The following is a 20,815-nucleotide window of genomic DNA, read 5'->3' as shown; positions in this document are numbered from 1 at the left end:
AGACGGTGACCACGTCAACATGATCTATCACAGAGCTCTTGAAAGCAAGACTGTCACGAGAGAACTCTGATGGCAACGATCATCAAGCAAGTAGATGGGCCAGGCACTCACTGAACATTAAGCCACATGGTTCTCACACGGTCAACATTCCCATTGGACAGATAAGAAAACCGAGGTGCAGAGTGACTCAGGCAACAGACGATTCTTGGGCACAGGAGCAGGTGACGTGCCCAGAGTCACAAGCTACAGAAGGAAGGACCAACGTCCAACCTGGGTTCTCTGAGGCTGTGCTCTTCCCATGACACCAGCAGGCCACGGGGAATGCATGGGTGGGGCTGTGTTTCTGTCTCACCGACTAATGTCCAGACGGTAACAGAAGGAAGCTGGCTGGGCCGGAGCCCCAAACCTTTGTCTATATGATGTCTGCATAAATTCTGGTTTATCAAGAAACAACAAATCCCTCTTTTTATAGTTATGTTCCTATCACTCATGTAAAACTACTAGAGTTTTTTGCTTCTAAAAAGATATAAAGTTTCAGCATAAGAAACTTAAAAAGAAAAACGGGTGAGTGGAAATCATCACATATGAAACAGACATATGGAGATTCGAAGCAGTGATGCTACACATATTTCTTAAGTGCTGAGCATATCTTAATAATAAGGTTATCCCTCTATTAAAAGTGCCTACGGCTTTGAATGGTCATCACTTCTCAAGTGGCACTAGCAAAAATGAGACATACATTCTCTGCAACTCGTGCTGAATTTTTGGCCAAGGGGAAATCTCAAAGTACTTCTCCCCCTGCAGCATAATTCCCGAAACGTTCATTAAACAATGATTCACAGAAAGATAAAAAGAATTTTGTAGCCAAATCAGATGTATGGACAAAGTGACCCAAATGCAAGACATCAACGTTTCTGCACAATCTGAAATGCCAACCGTGGGAAGAAAGATCCTGAACTTCCCTGAGCCTAAAAAGGCTGCTCTCTCTCACAGCTGCAGCCTCAGAGCGTGGGCCCACGATGCAGGCAAGCAGCTACTGACCCACTGGTTTGCTGAGCTCCTGGAAGTTACATTAACTTAAGACTTCTAAAAATGGTAACTTTTCTTTATAATGTGGGAGGAAGGGGCTTACCCAAGCCACTGTGTACATAGATCATCATTCTAATCCCAACACTGATCACATTCAAAGTTAAACAGGACACTGCAGAGCAAGGGGCGTCTCACTTACTGTTAGGATTCCGTGCCAAAGCCCAACGTCTTTCTTGAAATCCAACACATTCACAATTGTTTCAGCTATAAAATAAAGAGTCAAAGATTTTAATGAAAGACGGTCACAGACCAAAGGACAAAAAAAATCCAGTATCACATCAGTGGGAAGTAATGGGTCTTAGAAAAACATAATTTCACTGTCTTTACAGAAATGCTGCAGCCTCCAATCAGACCCACTTAAAATGCTGGCCTGCCTGGGAAGTGTTTCTAGATGAGTATTCTGACACACAACTTAACAGCAAGAGCTCTTCACAGCATCACTTAAAACGCCTTATTCCTTCTCCTTTTGTATATTGGGTTGGCCAAAAAGTTCGTTTGGGTTTTAATGAGCTATTTGGCCAACCCAATATTTGTTTTCCCTCTCCCTGCCTTTTTCTTTCTTAAAAGATTCTTTTCATTTCCATCACATGTTCTCCCAAGAGAGGGAAATGCTGTGTACTTGCAGGAGGAGGCAATTTCCAGCAAACCTGCCACTAGAATGCTCACCAACACTTCAGTACCGAGTGCCTCACCCCCTTTCAAAAAGGGACATTCAAAATACACAGCTTGTATTCTATCTTATGCAAGATTTTAAAAGTGGAGAATCAGGAAGCAAGTATGTATCTACCTTCCCCAATCCCTGCAAGACTGATGGCCCTGGACCTTTAGGAAATTAGGGTAAGGAATACGGGTCATGAGGTTGTGAGAAAAACTAGAACTAAAACTGAAAACAGTGACAAACAGGGTGGTGATCATTAGAGGCAATGTGTCTCCACGTGTGAAAATGTCTGGGAAACTTGTCCAGGGACCAAACATCAGTGGAACATCTCCACGAGACAAGTGAACTGTTCTTAAAAAGGGAGACTGCCAGAAGGATGGGGAGAGAGAGAAAGCAAATGATGAGAACAGCAAAAAGAGAAAATTGTCTCATCCATGGCTCGTGACAGACGCTTGGGTACTGGGAAGAGACTCTAGTGTGACGGGTGCCTGCGACATGGCCAGTGCGGGGACCTGATGGCAGACACTCCAGCGGAGGGAGCTGTGGGTATATGGGGTCTGATCCTTCCTACCATGAGCCCGTCAGCACTGTCAACATGGTTACCTCCAGTGACCCTAACTCTGTGCCTCCAGGATGACCCCAAACAGGGCAAAGAAAGCACATCATGGAAACCAACTCTTTGACTGTGAAACGCAGCCCCCGAATCCAAGTCAGTTGCGGGAAGTGGGGTACACTGTAGCATGGGCACTTTTTTAAAGCTCCCAAAGAGGTTCCACTGTGCAGCCAGGAATGAATACATGTCAATGGTGTCAACTATCTGTTATGGCCTAGACTGTTTTCTCTCAAATTCCTATGTTGAAGCCCTAACATCAAGTATAAATGTGCCTGGAGATGGAGCTCTAAGGAGATAATTAAAGTTAGATGAAGTCATAGGGTGGGGCCTGATTCAATAGGAACGGTGTCCTTATAAGAAGAGGAAGACACACCAGAGCTCCCTCTGCACACAGAGGAGAGGCCGTATGAAGACACAGCCAGAAGGTGTGTCTGCAGGCCCGGAAGGGGGTCTCCCAGGAACCAACCCTCTGGAACTGGATTTCAGACTTCAGCCTCCAGACTGTGAGACGTCAACATCTGTTGTTTAAGCCCCAGTCTGTGGTGTCTGTTTTGGCTGCCAGAGCAGACTAAGACGCCAACTAAACAATCCAACACACAGACCTTCGGTGGAGCCGCACGACTCTCCGAGTGACTAGTGGGAACAACACTCATCTCACAGGGCTGGGGTCTGGGGTCAGGGTCCCCCAGGAATGGTTTGCCCATACCTTCTGTGTAGCCACACGCCTGTGTGAGGGCCTGACAGTGGGTCAGAAGCGCGATCCTCGTCACGGTCACCCCAAGCACGCTCCCATCCTTGCACGTCTTGTACTGCAATGAGAAGGTGCCGAGGGTAGAGCTCTGGGCCCACATTCACCTCTGACCCTGAGCTGTGTAAGGGTTGCAGTGCATGTCACTCAGTTCCCCAACCTCATCCAGACCCAGCAACTCACCTCGATATACGCAGTGTCATTATTTGCGTCCTTAATGTGCGGGAACCAATCTCGAGGAGGTTTAGAGAGATGTTTTGACTCTGTGACAAACCATAATAGCTTTGGCCAACCTTGGAAATAAAGGACAAATTCCTTTCAGGCAAACAAATTCCTTTCAGGCAAACATCCCCCAGAAGACAGGTGTGACACCATCTTCCCGTTGGTGGCACGCTTCACAACAGCACAAGCCAGACCAAATCTCTGGTGTTTCCATCAAGTCTAAGGCCATGGCTAAGGTGCTGTAAGCCTCCTGCAGTTACAGCACATCACGTGCAGGCTGAGAGCATGTGGGGTGCTATCTGAAACCTCGTGTGTGGACGGTGTGTTGGCACAGATGCCTCGGAGCACATCCTCCCCACCCGGCACTGAGGCTCACCTTTGAACTGTGGGATCTCCCCCGTCGGGCTCTTCGGCAGCCCTTTGTGGCAAGCGTCGCTCGTCAAGGCTACAGTCACTCCACAGCTTCCAAGCAAGAACCCGATCTGCTGGCTTCCTGCGTCCTGGGAGACGGCAGCAACGAGAGAAGGGTCATGAGCAGAGGTGATGGCCGCTCTCCTAACAAAACATGGTCTCGCCCTCGGGCCCTGGGATGGCACCAACCTCCCTGAGCAGAGGTTCAACCAGAGTGCCAGGGCACCGGCTGGTGTCTGCACAGCTGGGGTCAAATCTCACGCTGCCACTTGCCAGCTGCCTGACCTTAAACAGGGCACTAGCTTGGCCTCAGTCTCGTCATCTGCGCCATGTCCTTGGCTGGCTGTAAGGGATGCACACGGGGAGCACAGAGTGTGCTGCGCTCAGGGGGTCTCATTCTGTTCCCCTCTGGTTGTACAAGACCATGACCTCGGGACACAGAGAGGGTCCAAGAACACAGCTCTGCACTCAGGACACTAACCCCAAGCGGTCTTTGATCACATCCGGCGTGGTGGACTGGACACCCATGCCGACCACAGAGTAAGGGCGTGTGCGTGGAGGGGCGCCGCCCCACAGACTGACTGCCAGGACTTGGGAGCAGATGCTACGGGAGGGGCAGCCCCGGGCGCCACCACCCTGAGTGTCCAGCCACCCCGCCAGTCAGTTCAATTCGCTTTCCTTACTCCCACCAGCTATGATTCAGAAAATAAAGCTGTGAAGCAGCCGGCATTCCTAGAAGGGAAACGTCAGGACTGTGGTGAGGCTGTCACCTCCTTCCTTCCCACGTGAGACAACATTCTCACCCCAGTAAAATCGGCAACATCGACATCTCAAAACTACGTCTTCCAAGTGCCTAGTTCCTACTCCTCACTGCAGATTTAAAAGTCGCGTCTCTTTACACAGCAACACGCACAGCCAGCCTCCCAACACCCTTGCAGCCCCGACAAGGGGGAGGAGGCCTGGTGCTCCGTGGATGGGGACCTTCCCATTTCGGGGACCCTGTGGGACTGTTCCTTCAAGCAGTGCTTTTTCAAGGAGAATTATAATCAGTCACTTCAACGTGAATTTGGGTATCACATGGCCAAAAGCTGTGACCGGGTAAAGGGGTGGGGAGATAGGTTCTGAAGCCGGGTTTAGGAGCAGAAGGGCGTTTCTTTATGAGCGTGAACTTGCTGGGACCGCCTACAGACAGGCTCAGAATGGCTCAGGAGAGGGAGCACCAGGGCCAACTGCAAGATCTGTCAGGGTTCACGGTGGAGGTCCGCTGTCCCCTGGGCCCTGTCTTCCTAGCATCTGCTCCTAAAGACCCTAAAATACAGAGGAAGGGTCGAGAGTAACCGTAAACAGAATCCGTAGTTACCATGAAATTCAGCTTCCATGCCTGCTCCTCCCCCATCTTCTTGGTCTGGAAATTCCTACTCAGGGGTCCAGCCAAAAGCCAGCTTTGCAGAAACAGCCCCACTCAAGCACCCCATTGGTCTGAGATGAGATCCCTCCACCTGCTCTCAGAGCACTCTGTCTCTTTCATGCACTGGGATCCCTGAAATTAAGCCTAGCTTGATCCCAGAGCCTCTGGCAGAGCCCACAGAGCCATCCGTGGCCTCCATGGGCCATCTCTCCTGGACCTGGGGACAGGGCCCTGAGCCCCGATGCTTGGGAGCCCCCCGACACCCCACACCACTGTCCAGAAAGGCTCCACAGGAAGCTACTGAGGAGGCACGTGAACCACTGCCCTGCCGGCCAGAGCACTCAGGTCCTGACACCGCCTCCCGTGTTTCCTGAGCTCTTTTCCCTGGAATGGCTGTTTCTGGCCTGCAGCTGGGCTCAGGGGCCCTTCCTCTGTAGAGTTGAGCTGTCCAGGACCACAGAATCTCACAAGTGACTCTCTTTTGCTGTGCAAGAAAAGTTGACCCACACCTGAGTTCAAACCTTTACCTCACTTTCAATCTTTCTCCAACATAGAGAGCTGACGAAGCATGTCCCTTCCCCGGCAGTCTCTCCACGCCCACGGTCTCTGACAAGTCACTTCTCAAGCAGTAAACACGCACTCGACCATCCCCACCCCGTCCTGTCTCGGTCTCCAGGTCAGAAAGCATCAGCCATACCTATGAGAAGGACTCTCTCTCCGGTAAATGTGAGGTGAGTTCACGGAAAGCGTCTCTCATGAACTCGCTCTGGATTTGTGGACCTGCAACTACTAGCTGGTGCTTTTCCAATTCTGATGCTTGCCTGCCCAAACCGCTGGCTTCTCAGCTGCCTCAGGAGGTGAGACAACAACGCAAAGACAAAACCGAGTGAGGGGCTCTCGATGCATTACTCTGCAGAGTCAACACAGGACAGGCTGCAGACCCATTAGTTTAAAGATTATTATGGTCATACAACCAAGGGATCCAAGAAACCTGACCCAAGAAATTTTCCTTATCAATACTAAGAAAAACATGTCATTAATGTATTGTTTTTTTGCCAATTAATTTTTAACTTTTTATTTATACTGGAAATTTCCAAGCAGACACATAGATACAAAGAAAAGGAGAAAGAAATCCTATGTTCCTGTCATCCAGCAACAACGATTATCAACGCTGGCAAATCTGGTCTCATCTCTTACCTCAAACACATGCACACATGCAGATTTATTATTTTAAAACAAATCCCAGACGCGGGGCATAACCTTCTACCCACAAACACTTCCGTTGGGTGGGTGTCACCCTCGGGCTGCCCCATTTCCCTCCCTCCCCACCCCAACTCCCTGTGATTTCTTCCAGCAAAATGCACTCCCAAGGGAAGGATCATGTGATGGTTCACGTGAGATTGTAAGTATGTGACAAGATGTCAATGTTTTTCCTTCCAGAGATGTTTCATTTTAACAGGACATTTTAACCTTGGTTAAAGCAAACAAGTGGGGCGTGTGCTAGATTCTAAGGAAAGAACAGTTTGCATCGTGCAGGACAGTGAGCCCCTCTGAGCCCAGAGGCAAGTGCTGATGGGCCAGGCCCTGCTTGGCTGGACTCCTGTGGCCTCTGGGGCCCACTTGGTCTCTGGCCCTATGGCACTTAGAATATGCACAATTCCACCCTCGCTACAGCCTTGCTACTTCCCACGCTGGCAGAAGGGAAATGCGGCTCAGTGGTCTCCGCCAGCCCACAGGCCCACTTTGCTGGCATCTGGCCTTCACAGACCAGCTCAGCCACCTCAAGAGGGCGAGGAGGACAGCCACTGTCTAGATCTGCCCATCGTGGCACAGACTTCTGGAGGCTCCTCTCTTGCCCCTGCCCACTCCATGGCCAAACCATCAGGGGGACACCCATTTCTCCCACTATGAACTCTTCAAGTGAAAAATGAGCCTTCTCCCTTCACCCCAAGAACTAGAACAGAGAATAAATAAATGCACATGGGACTAAATCGTTCAGTGAGGCTAATCAACATTGATGATTCTGAAAATTTAGTTCTCATTAGGCCCTTTATTTTAAGACAAGACTAGCGTGCACAGGACTGGTGGATAGAGGATTCACAAACTTCATCACCTACACCCCTGTGCACATCTTATCCTGTTCTGAATGGCAACCGAGCCAGTGGATTCTTTTATTTAAAAATAAGTAAAGTTGGGCTTCCCTGGTGGCGCAGTGGTTTGAGAGTCTGCCTGCCGATGCAGGGGACACGGGTTCGTGCCCCGGTCCGGGAAGATCCCACATGCCGCGGAGCGGCTGGGCCCGTGAGCCATGGCCGCTGAGCCTGCGTGTCCGGAGCCTGTGCTCCGCAACGGGAGAGGCCACAACAGTGAGAGGCCCGCGTACCGCAAAAAAAAAAAAAGTAAAGTTTTCTAAGAATGAACATTACATTCTGAAACCACAGACTGAGGCCCAATGCACAGCTTCTGGTTTAACAATAACCTGTGAGTCATCTGCTGGTTCTGTTCCCCTCAGAAATGTTCTGAGGGAGAGAGGGCCAAGAAGAAACTTCAGCTTTTTCTTCTGAGAGAGGGTTCCTGGTCCTGAGGTACATGGTGACAATATGAAGGTCTGAATGGGCCTGAGAGGTGAGTGAGACAGAGCCACCTGGCAGGTCACAGCCTGCAACGCCTGAGACGGCTGGCAGGCACGTGTCAGGAGACCCAGAGGAGTTGCAGGTGAGACACCCTGGCCCCGCTCGACAATGCCTGGTCAGGAAGTGGCAGAGACAGGTGCCTCTTCATTCAAATGATTTTCCTCTGCAAACCAGACCTGGTCTGGAAGACACCAGGCTATAGATGTAGAGTAGACAAATCTAAATTCTATATGTGATGAGTAAACAATAACTGCTACTCATAACAACAATAACAAATGTTCTGGAGTCTGCTTAGTGCAGTGCTGACAGAGAATCAGTCTCTTCACCCATTAGCCTATGAATTTCTCCAAATTAGCATCCTGATGCCATTGACTAGAGAATCCAGAGGGTTTTCTTTTCTATTTCCAGAGGACCTCAACCCACTGAATTAGATATCAATTAAAGAGGAGCATCACACATCCCCTGAGAAGCTTTCCAGGTTAGTCACAGCACCAAAGAATCACGCAGGAGAACGTGGCTACCTGCTCAGTAAATCCCCAAACCCTTCTGCATTTCTCGTCAATTGTGAAGGTCATAGGGCTCGGGAAGATGAGGAAGCACTTTATGGGGTGTGTACTGTACACCAGGAAAGCTAGAGGCAAACCCTCGCAGAAATCAGGGTTCTCCTCAGGCCACTGGAGGGGGCTCTGATGTCAGTGGCTGCAGGGCTCACCCCCCTTCCAGGGCCACCTGCCACCCCGCCTGACACTTGCAGGTGCCTAGGAGGCCCAGGAGGGAACTTGCAGATTTTGTACCCAGGAAAACAGAAACAGCAAGCATTCCCCAACCTTTTTCTAAAGGATCCCCACGTTCTCTCCTCCGACCCAAGGAGCAGAGTTTCAGAGGTACCCACACACCGTGAACAGACCTTGAGGCATTTCCCCATTTTCATAATGACTAGCCACAAAGACAGCTGGAAGATTCTCTGGAAACTCTGAGCTTGGGCACATGAAAACCTTAGCATTTTGGAGCTGGAAGAGTCACCCCACACAGTCTGCTCATGATGATGTGCTAAGTGACGGCCCGGTGAATCCAGGGTGGAGCCCAAGGGCACGACACATAACACAACCAGTGGCAGGGGGCCTACCCCACAGCCGTCGGCCCCGTCTCCTTCGACAGCATCAGAGCACCTCTCGGGGGACCATCAGGGTCAACCCCAGCACAGTCTCCTCCCTCTGCCTTCCCTTCCAAAGTTACCACAGGTCTGTGGTGCAAGGAGCCAATCATTTACGTGGACAAAGACACACACACTGCTGTGTAGGGTTCCGACACTGGACTACACTACAACTGTAACCGCAAGATTAGTTATTTATTCTAATCATAGAATAAGATCCAACAAATCGTAGGTGAACCTGGAACTTGTTAATGTCCAAACACCTGCACAAATGCAACAACTGCCACCCCTGAAATAAAAATAAGTGAAAAATCTATCATTTACCCAGATTTCTAGTGCAGTGACACTGAGGAACGAGATACTGGAACACCTGCTTTGCTGGCAGATCACCCTGCTCAACACACAGAAGGCGCCACCTCAGGGCAGCAGCTCAATCCGGCCGCTGAGTGGAGCTGCAGCGTCAATGCTGCTCCCTTGTCTGGGACAGCCAACGACAACCTGCGCAGAGCCTCAGAGACAAGGCAAACGGCCCTGTGCTTCCTGATCCACATCCTGCTGAGATGAAAGCTCTTGAAGATGGCTGTCTGCACATTCTGACCCCATGACAGAACCTTCCAGGGCAGCAGAACAGACCTTCCCAGCCAACAGGCTTGAACAGAAAGATACGTTATTTACCTTTCTTGTGAGGGGCACCTCGATGGGCACAGGCACAACTTCAGCCAGCAGGCAGCCATAGAAAGCCACCATGGAGGCAGCAGGGTCATTGTTGGGGAACACCAGTGCCACCTGGACCAACACAGAGAGAGAGGGATTAACCACTAACACGATGCCACTGGAAAAAATTTAGATGCCCTGCTTGAAAAATGCATATTAGTAAGATGCATTTTAATAAGTTATCAGATGCTTTTCCTTGATCTCACATGGAAGGCAAACAGATTATCCGGGTCATCTCTGACACCGCACCAGAATGCAACTACCCTTGCTGTTTACACGTTATCTCCCCCATCGGCACATATTTTTACACAGGTGAAACCACAGTGCACATACTATTTGTCTCTTGCTATTCTCACTGGGCTCTGAAGTGCGTCCTTGTACGTCCACACAGTCTTCACCATCATAACTGAATGCTGTGCACTTCCTCCCTAAGGTGCTGGGCTCACAGCTGACTCTACTCTGATCCCAGCTCAGATTTAGCTCCCCAAGCCTTTACTTACCTGAAAATTGAGAATACTAGTGTCCTAGCGTTGTAGTAAAGATCAAATGAGAAAATGTACGCAAGAGCTCACACCGTGCCTGACACACAGCAGGCAGCCGTGAACCACAACTGCCCACGAGGCCCCGGCCCCGAGAGCCGGCGCTCGGTCAGCCTGCACCTGCGGCATCTGGCTTTCTGCCCTCCCGGGGAAGGTTTCCGTGAACACCTGGCCACACATCTCCAGCTGCCCATCGCCTCTCCAGTTCAGCCTCTGAAGAACCAGGAGTAAAATAATCATGGAGTTCTAAAAGGTAAATTTAAATTACTATCCTAATAACCCAATAATGGATAGTATGATTTTTCAAATGTTTTCTGATAGTCCTGAAGGGAATCTTAATGAAGAACAATTTTCCATCAGATGGCTTATAATTATTCGTCCTTGTATGAACTGTGTTTCATTTCCTTTGCCTATTTATGTGCTAGTGTTTTGACATTTCCCATAAAATCTTTAAATATATTTCATAGTATTAACTCTTATATTTGACGCAGACTTCTCAATATAATATTGTTTTATTTTTATTAGTGTATTTAATGTTGCATGTAAACTTGTCAAGTTTTTCCTTTATGTTGTCAGCTTCATCCCATTTACATCCACCTGGCGCTCAGGTTAGCATCTGCCGTGGAGCTAATGCAATGTCGATCCGCTTGCTCTCCTGTTGCCCGATGCTCCTTCTGGAGTGGCCCTTCCTACTCTAGCTCTAGAAGCTGTCTTCAGGATACAACAGGCAGTCCTATTTCTGGATCCCCACTGAGCTCTGCAGGACTCTGCTTCCACTTTAACACAAGCTTCTCCCATGTGTTGCTCCAGCATCGGCACTGCTCTTCTTTGTTGATAATTAAGCACATAAATCCCATGATTTAGCAGATGTATATGATTTTTGTATTACCTCATTCAGGAATTTAACACATTTTTTTCTTTAAAAATGCCCTAACTAGAAGTTATTAACTTTGTCACGAACAGTTGGATAAGACATCCTAATTACCTCAATATCTAAGTAAGCAGGTTGGCATAAAGGACTCAGATGACAGCTGAGGATGGAGCAGGCTGCATCTTAAATTTGGCTCTGTTAGCAACACAGGATAGTTGATGGAAATAAAATTAAGTTTGGAATTATGTGAAGATTGCCTTTCTATACGGCATTCCTGTAGTTTACTAAAATCAGCCAAACGAGAGACAAATGAAACAGCTAAGGCCAATAAAAGCCATTCTGCACTACTGAAGAATTTTAAGAAACCCTGTGAAATAACTATTGATTGGATATTAATCCTTATTTTGTCCCAAAAGCACCCAGACAGATGCCAGGCTACTATCAGTAGGACTTCAAAGGAGGAATAAAAGGATTTATTTACATGTCTCTGCATATGAACCATAAACAATTATTTAAAAAATGATCTGAGGTTTGCACTGGCCTCAGGTGTTCTGCCTTCAACTGGTGGTCTGAGAGCTGACAGCATCTGTTTTTAGTTCTGGATCTGGCAAAGCAACAACATTCAATCAAATGTTTGCAAAGCTTCCAAGGCACCACTGCTGCAAGACTGCTGTCCTTGAACCAAAACAGAGGATGTTAAGAAAATGCAGATGTTGAAGTTCCACCCAAAACTAATGGCTGCACCCACTCAGAGAGGACTAGTTAAATTCGGACTTGTTAGTCCTCCTAGGCCTAACCTATTCCACATGCAGGAGTCTTCAAGAGCATAGAACCGAGAGAAAGAAGGTGCTGCTTCCAGAGCCAGACTGTGGATCAACATATTTCCAAGAGGAGCTTCTGGTCTGGCTCCTACCCCAGCTCTGTTCCAGGGAAGGGCAACTTGATCCAGGATTTAAAATTCCCACTGCTCGATCACTAAAGTTCATGCTGATAATGCCATATTATATAACCTTGCAGAGTTGGGTTAAAACAGGATGAAATGTTATATTAATGTAAAGTGAATAAAAGCAGAATATAAAATTGTGCATTATATGCTCTCAAAAGTATAAAAGTAACAAATAGAAAATGGTCAAATAGCTAAAGGCTCATTTAGAATCAAAACTGAATTTTTAAAATATTTGTTTTAAGGAAGGGAAGACTGTATTTGTATCATTCTCACCAAATTTTCCTTTTATATCTCAATCAGTCACAAGTCCTGTTTTTTGGTGACTGCACAGTGATTCCAGTGCAATACTGTACAAATATACAGATGCTTCATTTTCATAAACCCACACGGTTTCTTTTCATTCAATTCCCTATGTGTTCTCTGATATTTCATCGCACTTAACTATGCACAGAGCATCAACAGCTCCTCCGCTGGTCTTCCTGTAACAGCCTTGCTGTCCCAGTGCCTGGCTTCTTCTGTCCACATACCACACATCCCCCCTCAGCTCCCTTCCACACTCTGTCCTACAACCTGACCAAAAGCCACGGGCTTGCTTTTTCTCAAGAAGTCTTCTCAGATTCCAGAAGCTCCCAAAATGAGAATATTCTCCATCCTTCCCAAAGAGTTCAGCTGTATCTCTCACCACCTATTTTGGGGACCTGTATCATTTTCCAATTTACAGATAGCCAATTATCAATGTCTTTATTTATTTATTTTTTTAACTCTGCAAGCTCACTGAAGGCAGGCTTCACATATGATGCAACTTTGTTTGTTCCACAGCTCCCACTGCAATATCCTGAAAACCTATTCAGCTTAAGCACATAAATGCCTTTTCAAAGCACAAGCAGGACTCCCCAAAGTGCATTAATAGGGTCACCCACATGAAAAGCGTCTATAATTCTTATGCTAAGGACAGAATGTTCATTATCCTCCGAAAATTATATTTAATTAAAAATGATTTCCAAAGAGGTAAAGAATCCTGTTTATTGTGACAGAAGGTTATTATCAATTGAATACTACAATCACATATGCTTATGTAATAAGTATTTATACGCACATGCCAGGTGCCAGCCATATGAAAACTTTTTAAAGGAATAATTTAGAAAAGTAGTCCCACCTCATACAATTCAAACCACCCACTGCTAAAGAAAATCTTTTTACATATTTTGTTCTATCAAAACTTGACCCCACATTCCTACTGACTTCTTAGCAGAACAGAGATGGTTTACTTTATAACTGCTATTGTAAAGGAACTTCAAGAGTCTGAAGGCCAAAGACTTTTTTTTAAAAAAACTACTAAGACTATTAACCAAATTATAGATAAGGGAGATAAATTACAACTGACTTTTTTTTATCGTGATAAAATAAATATAACAAAGTTTACCATCTTGACCATTTTCAACTATACAATTCAGTGGCATTGAGTACATTTACACTGTTGTAAAACCATCATCAACCATCCATTTCCAGAACATGTTCATTTTCCTAAATTGTAACTCTGTCCCTATTAAACAATAACTCCCCATTTCCCGCTTCCCACAGCCCCTGGTAACCATCATTCTTCTGTCTCTAGGAATTTAAGTACTCTAAGTACCTCATATAAATGGAACCATACAATATTTATCTCTTGTGACTGGCTTATTATACTGAGCATAATGTCCTCAAGGTACATCCATGTTGTAGAATGTGTCAGAATTTCCTTCCTTTTTAAGGCTGAATAGTACTACACCGTACGAATATACCACCTTCTGTTTATTCATTCACCCGATCATGGATGCTTGAGTTGCTTCCTCCTTTTGGTTTTCGCGAATAGTGCTGCTATGAACATTGGTGTAGATGTATCTGTTCAAGTCCTTGCTTTCAATTCTTTTGAAATTGAAGTGGAATTATCGGATCAGATGTTTAATTTTTTAAGGAACCACCATAGTACTGTTTTCCACAGTGGCTACACCACTGTATATTCCTACCAGCAATGCACAAGGGTTCCAATTTCTTCACATTCTTGCCATCACCTACTATTTTCTGTTTTTGATAGCAGCCATCCTAATGATTGTGAAGTGGTAGCTCATGTGGTTTTGACGTATATTTCCCTAATGATTAGTGATTCATGGGCTTATTTGACTATTTGTAAATCTTCCCTGGAAAAAGGTCTATTCAAGTCCTTTGCCTGTTCTGTAAACTTTTTTTTCTGGTTGTTGTTGTTGAGTTGTAGAACTTCTTTATATATTCTGGATACTGATCTTTTATCAGATATATGATTTGTAAACATTTTCTCCCATTCTACATGTTTCTTTTTCACTCTCAGAAGTGTCCTTTGGTACACAGAAGTTTTAAATTTTATACATTTATTTTATTTATTTATTTTTGGCTGCGTTGGGTCTTCGTTGCTGTGCGTGCGCTTTAGTTGCAGAAAGCGGGGGCTACTATGTTGTGGTGCGTGAGCTTCTCATTGCAGTGGCTTCTCTTGTTGCAGAGCACGGGCTCTAGGCTCACGGGCTTCAGTAGTTGTGGCACACAGGCTCAGTAGTTGTGGCACACGGGCTTAGTTGCTCCGTGGCATGTGAGATCTTCCCAGACCAGGGCTTGAACCCATGGTCCCCTGCACTGGCAGGCAGATTCTTAACCACTGCACCACCAGGGAAGCCCAGAATTTTTAAATTTTGATGAAGTGCAACTTATCAATTTTTTTGTTCCCTGTGCTTTTGGTGCCATATCCAAGAAATCATTGCTAAATCCAATGTCATGAAACATTTCCCCTATGTTTTATTCTAAGAGTTTAGGTCTTTAATCCATGTTGAGTTAATTTTTTAATATATGGTATAAAGGTTCAATTTTGGGTTTTTGCTTATGCATATCCAATTTTCCAAGCACCATTTGTTGAGTAGACTATCCTTTCCCCCATTTAATGTCTTAGCATCCTTCTTGAAAGTCCCTTGACCCTACATGTAAGGATTTATTTCTGGGTTTTCTATTCTATTCCTTTGGTCTGTATCTGTCTTTGTGTTAATACCACACAGCTTTGATTGCCGTAGCTTTACAGTAAGTTTTATAATGAGGAAGTGTGAGACCTATAATTGACTTTTAAAAGCTAAAGGTCAAACTTTTTCATTAAACTGGAAAGAATCATAGCCTACCACAGAATCCTGGGGCTGCAGCAATCTTATTAAAAATTCCCCATAATGGGCCCATGTTTTTATAATATCTCTTAAGTAAATCACAGCTTGTATTCTTGTTGGTTTATGGTGCTCTAAAATGATATTTTTATAAAATTAATTTGGAGTCCTTTGGGTGCAGGTGGGTAACCCAGTCTTGGGGCATTCTGAGGTACATACCAACATATGGAAAAAAATCACTCCATTTAAGGCAAGAAAACTAGGTTCTACTCTCAGCCCCACATCTTAATTGGGGTGTAAAGCTTGGGCAAGATTATTTACTGCTCTGGGTGTAACATTAAAAAGGAAATACTAATATCTGTTCTCAGTAACTTAGCAGATTGCAGTAAGAATAAAATTGTGCTTTTCAATGAAAGACAGTAGCCTATATCAAGAAATTTAACACTAGGAAAGGAACATACCAGCAGTTTACTGCCAGGATTTTCGATATCACTGACATAAAAAAGTTCTAAACACAATTGTCCTGTCTACTCAGGAAGACAGTGCAAGTACATTCCAAACTAGGAGACCACATATGTCAGGGGTTAGGAACACAGGTTTTGTGGTTGGACAGAAATGGATATGAGCACTGGCTATACCACTTTCTAGCTATGTGCCTTCAGCTGATATGATTCTTACCCTCTCAAGTCCTAATATCCTCATGGATAAAACGTGAGAACTACTACAGTTAAACTCGCTGAGTTACTGTGAAGATTAATCCTGCTGAATAACTGCTTCTGGTTCACAGTAAATGTTAAGAAAGCCTGATTTAGTAGTACGGAGGCACTGAACTTTGCAACTTTAAAAAAGTGGGTGTCTTCTCCACCTCAGACCATGTGTCTTGCAGATGTGATAATTTAAATTGCACTTACCCTATCTCCAGGTCGCACCATAGGTTCTTGTTTTGTACCTAATTTATGCAGAATGTTGTAAGCAACCTTCATGCTTCTTGTCCACAGTTTGCCTATCAATACAAATTATAAAAACACAATTAATTGTACACATGCATTTTCTGTTGCGTATATGTGTGCACATTAACCTATATAGAGAGTATTACTTTTTTACTTTAAGCCTTTCAAGTTATTCCGAGTCCCTGGAATCAAGATGCAAAACAAAAGCCAGCAAATCTGACTTACAAAATCTGAGAAGCCTGAGCACTGGAATAAGGTATTAAATACAAATACATCTAGGATGCTAAGAACCTAGAGCAAAGCCATAGAGAATTTAATTACCATCACAGAAGTGGGGAGGATTTCTAGGGAGTAAAATAGGGCAGGGACCACAGCATTAGTAAGTTAATGCTAATTTATGTTGTGCAAAATGACACCTATCTTCTCTATTAATGAGTCCTGTCTTGTGTGATTGCAATGAATGTAAAGGGCACTTAAGACAGGCTTTGGAGGGCCTGATCCCTCTCCTTCCCCACATCCTAAGTTTCTCAACTTCAACTTTTCCTAACTTTTAGGATTTTGGAATCCTAATCCCTGAATTTAGATAAAGATTATGGTAAAATTTTTGAATTATTTTAAAGTTTTGAACTCTAGAAAAAAATCACCACAAAGCAGGATTATAAAGATTAAAAAAAATGAGAAAAATAACCAGTTTTGAAGAACTTGCAGATTCAAATCCCTGCCTTCATCCCAGTGCCAGATATTTCCTCAGCATACCCAGGTGATAGCAAACAGTCTGAGTACAAACCAAAATGACTTGAAAATCTAACATGAATTCTTGGACACATAAAGGCCTTTTACAGCTTTAGCTTCTATAAGCTTTCAGAAGCAGTCAAGGTGTTAGAAATTATATTAATGCAATAGTATAATAAAGATAACAACAATTTGAACTATTTCCTATAAATGCAATCACTGTTCTAATCTTTTTCCTATTTTAAATGTAAAAGCTAAATTAATATACACTTTAATTATGAAATTAAATTATGAAATGAAAAAAATCTGAATTGATTTCATATTGGATTTTGCAGCAACCCAAAATAGGGTTCTTACTGTTTTCCGATCAATGGATTTATCAATTTGTCTCTTCCTTAGTGATTAGGGGGACAAGGAGGATTTTTCCATTATCTCTGATTCCTATAATTCCTAGGACATTCCTCGCTCATAGTACATGCTCAACAAATATTTCTTTGTTTTATTAACATCATAATAAGCAAGCTATAAAAAACAAAATCGCAGTATACATTTTAGCCTACTTCTTGATCACTGAGAGTGGCTACTAGGTGTGATGTTTTATTCATGTCCCTCCTCCATCTTCCGTAACTCCACCTCCTCAAGACTGGCTACATTACAATTACTTGATGATTATATTTTTGCCCTAAATAGTCACTAGCCATTAGAAATAATGCAGGGAGTTATTTTTTTCCTAAAGAAATCACAAATATTTTGTGCCTTCAGATTTAATGTGAACAATGTTAGGAAAGTATTATAGTTGAATAAACAATTACAATCAACTTGTTGTAAGTGAAAAAAAAATCAATGCATTGTAAACAAACAAATCAATTACAATCACACAATTAGCACCATTATATTCTGTTAAAGTTTCAACTTCATTCTCAGTTTGGAATATTAAAGTCGAGATCATCATAAATTCATACAAAAGCCAATTTACAACAGAGAGTTTGAAAAAGGAAACAACACGCTTTTGGCAAGTTCTAGAAATATTTTTCAAATAGAAAAAAATAAAGAGTAAATTGATGATTTAAATTAAAGAAGATAGGGCTTCCCTGGTGGCGCAGTGGTTGAGAGTCTGCCTGCCGATGCAGGGGACACGGGTTCGTGCCCCGGTCCGGGAAGATCCCACATGCCGCAGAGCAGCTGGGCCCGTGAGCCATGGCCACTGAGCCTGCGCATCCGGAGCCTGTGCTCCGCAACGGGAGAGGCCACATCAGTGAGAGGCCCGCATACCACAAAAGAAAAAAAAATTAATTAATTAAAGAAGATAAAAGAGTTCTTGACTGATTTAGAAAGGAGAAAGAAAAAGAATTTCCAACCAAGAATACTCTCCCGGGCAAAGTTATCATTCAGAATTGAAGGACAGGGCTTCCCTGGTGGTGCAGTGGTTGAGAGTCTGCCTGCTGATGCAGGGACACAGGTTCATGCCCCGGTCCGGGAAGATCCCACATGCCGCGGAGCGGCTGGGCCCGTGAGCCATGGCTGCTGAGCCTGCGCATCCAGAGCCTGTGCTCCGCAACGGGAGACGCCACAACAGTGAGAGGCCCGCGTACCGCCAAAAAAAAAAAAAAAAAAGAATTGAAGGACAGATAAAGTTTTCCAGACAAGTAAAAAGTTAAAGGAGTTCATCACCACTAAAGCAGCCTTACAAAAAAAGTGTTAAAGGAACTTATTTAAGCTGAAAAGAAAGGGCACTAATTTGTAACAAGAAAATATGTGTCTCACTGGTAAAGGTAAATATTTAGTAAAGGTAGTAGATTATACACTTATAAACCTAGTATTAGGTTGAAAGAAAAAAGTAGTAAAAATAACTACAACAGTTAGTTCAGGAATACACAAGATAAAAAGATGTAAAATGTGACATCAAAAACATAAAACAGGGGAAGACTAAAAATGTAGGGCTTGAGAATGTACTCAAACTTAAGTTTTTAATCAACTTAAAACAGACTATTATAAATATGTTATATGTAAGCCTCATGGTAACCATCAAGCAAAAACCTATAGTAGATACACAAAAAATAATGTGAAAGGAATCTAAGCACATCACTAAAGAAAGTCATCAAACCACAAAGGAAGAGAGTAAGAGAAGACTAAAGGAACAGAGGAACTACAAAAGAGCCAGAAAGCAATTAACAAAATGGCAGTAAGGTCATACCTATCAATAACTACTTTAAATGTAAACAGACTAAATTCTCCAGTCAAAAGACACAGCGGGTGAATGAATTAAAAAAAAAACCCAACAGGGCTTCCCTGGTGGCGCAGTGGTTGAGAGTATGCCTGCCGATGCGGGGGACACAAGTTCGTGCCCCGGTCCAGGAGGATCCCACATGCCGTGGAGCGGCTGGGCCCGTGAGCCATGGCCGCTGAGCCTGCGCGTCTGGAGCCTGTGCTCCGCAATGGGAGAGGCCACAACAGTGAGAGGCCCGCGTACCGCAAAAAAAAAAAAAAAAACCCAACAACACAAGACTCATCTACATACTTCTACAATAGACCCACTTCAAGTATAAAGACACACACAAAATGAAAGTGAACAGATAGAAAAGATATTCCACGTAAATGGAAACCAAAAGAAAGCTGGGGTAGCTATACTTATAACAGATAAAATCAACTTTAAAACAAAGACTGTAACAAGACAAAGGACATTACGTAATGATAAAGGGTAAATCCAACAAGCAAATATAACATTTGGATATATTTATGCACCCAATATAGAAGCACCTAAATATATTAAGCAAACATTAACAGACATAAAGAGGGAAACAACAGCAATATAATATGAGTAGAGGATTTTAATACCCGATTTACATCAATGAACAGACCAGCCAGACAGAAAATCAATAAGGAAACATCAGCCTTAAATTACACATTACACCAGATAGATATATAAAGAACACTCTATCGAAAAGCAGCAGAATACACATTCTTCTCAAGCTCATATGGAACATTCTCCAGGATAGATCATATCTTAGGCCACAAAATGAGTCTTAAATTTAAGAAAATAAATCATATTGAGCATCTTTTCTGACCACAATGTTATTAAACCAGAAATCAATTACGAGAACTGATAAATTTACATGTATGTGGAGATTAAAAAACATGCTATCTAACAACCAACAAAACAAAGAAATCAAAAGAGAAAGTAAAAAACACCTTGAGACAAATGAAAATGAAAATATAACATGCTAAAACATGGGATACAGCGAAAGCAATTCTAAGAGGGAAATTCACAGAACGTCTATCTCGAGAAACAAGAAAAATCTCAACCTAATTTTACATCTCAAGTAACTAGAAAAAGAAGAACAAATGAGGCCCAAAGTTAGTAGAAGGAAGAACATGACAAAGATCAGAGCGGAAATAAATGAAATAGATTAAAAAGACAATAGAAAAGATCAATGAAATCAAGAGCTGGTTCTTTAAAAAGATAAACAAAATTAACAAACCTCTGGCTAGACTCACCTAGGGAAAAAAGAGGACTCATAAATAAAATCAGAAATGAGAGACATTACAATTGGTATTAAAGAAATACAAATGATCATAAGAGATTACTATGAACAATTACATACCAACAAACTGGACAACCTCGAAGAAATAAATTCCTAGAAGCATACAACCTTCCAAGACTGAATAATGAAAAAACAGAAAATCTAAACAAACCGTTTACTAGTAAGGAGATTGAATCAGTAACCAAAACCCTCTCCACAAACAAAAGTCCAGGACTAAATAGCTTCACTGGTGTATTCTACCAAACATTCAAAGAAGAATTAATACCAATCCTTCTCAAGTTCTTCCAAAAAACAAAAGATGAGAAAACACTTCCAAACTCATTTTACGAGGCCTGCATTACCCTGTTATCAAAACAAGACAAGGACACCATGAGAAAAGAAAATTACAGGCCTGAAGAACACAGATGCACAAATCTTCAACAAAACATTAGCAA

At 43.7% G+C, this 20,815-nt stretch overlaps 1 protein-coding gene across 2 annotated transcripts in view; it reads right to left on the bottom strand.

Annotated features, from left to right (window-relative positions):
- Positions 1-20,815, bottom strand: part of DIP2C (disco interacting protein 2 homolog C) — a 361,724-nt gene that overhangs the window by 99,319 nt on the left and 241,590 nt on the right. For both annotated transcript variants that reach the window (XM_079698959.1, XM_079698960.1), the window contains 6 exons: positions 16,069-16,160; positions 9,611-9,721; positions 3,707-3,830; positions 3,292-3,401; positions 3,067-3,169; positions 1,229-1,293 (listed from right to left, as the gene is read on the bottom strand). In XM_079698959.1, coding sequence (XP_079555085.1) covers positions 1,229-1,293; positions 3,067-3,169; positions 3,292-3,401; positions 3,707-3,830; positions 9,611-9,721; positions 16,069-16,160 — 605 coding nt within the window. The remainder of the gene's footprint in view (positions 1-1,228; positions 1,294-3,066; positions 3,170-3,291; positions 3,402-3,706; positions 3,831-9,610; positions 9,722-16,068; positions 16,161-20,815) is intronic.

The sequence above is a fragment of the Hyperoodon ampullatus genome (assembly GCF_949752795.1).
Source record: "Hyperoodon ampullatus genome assembly, chromosome: 3".
Lineage (NCBI taxonomy): Eukaryota > Metazoa > Chordata > Mammalia > Artiodactyla > Ziphiidae > Hyperoodon > Hyperoodon ampullatus.
This window is presented reverse-complemented; position numbering and strand designations above follow the sequence as displayed.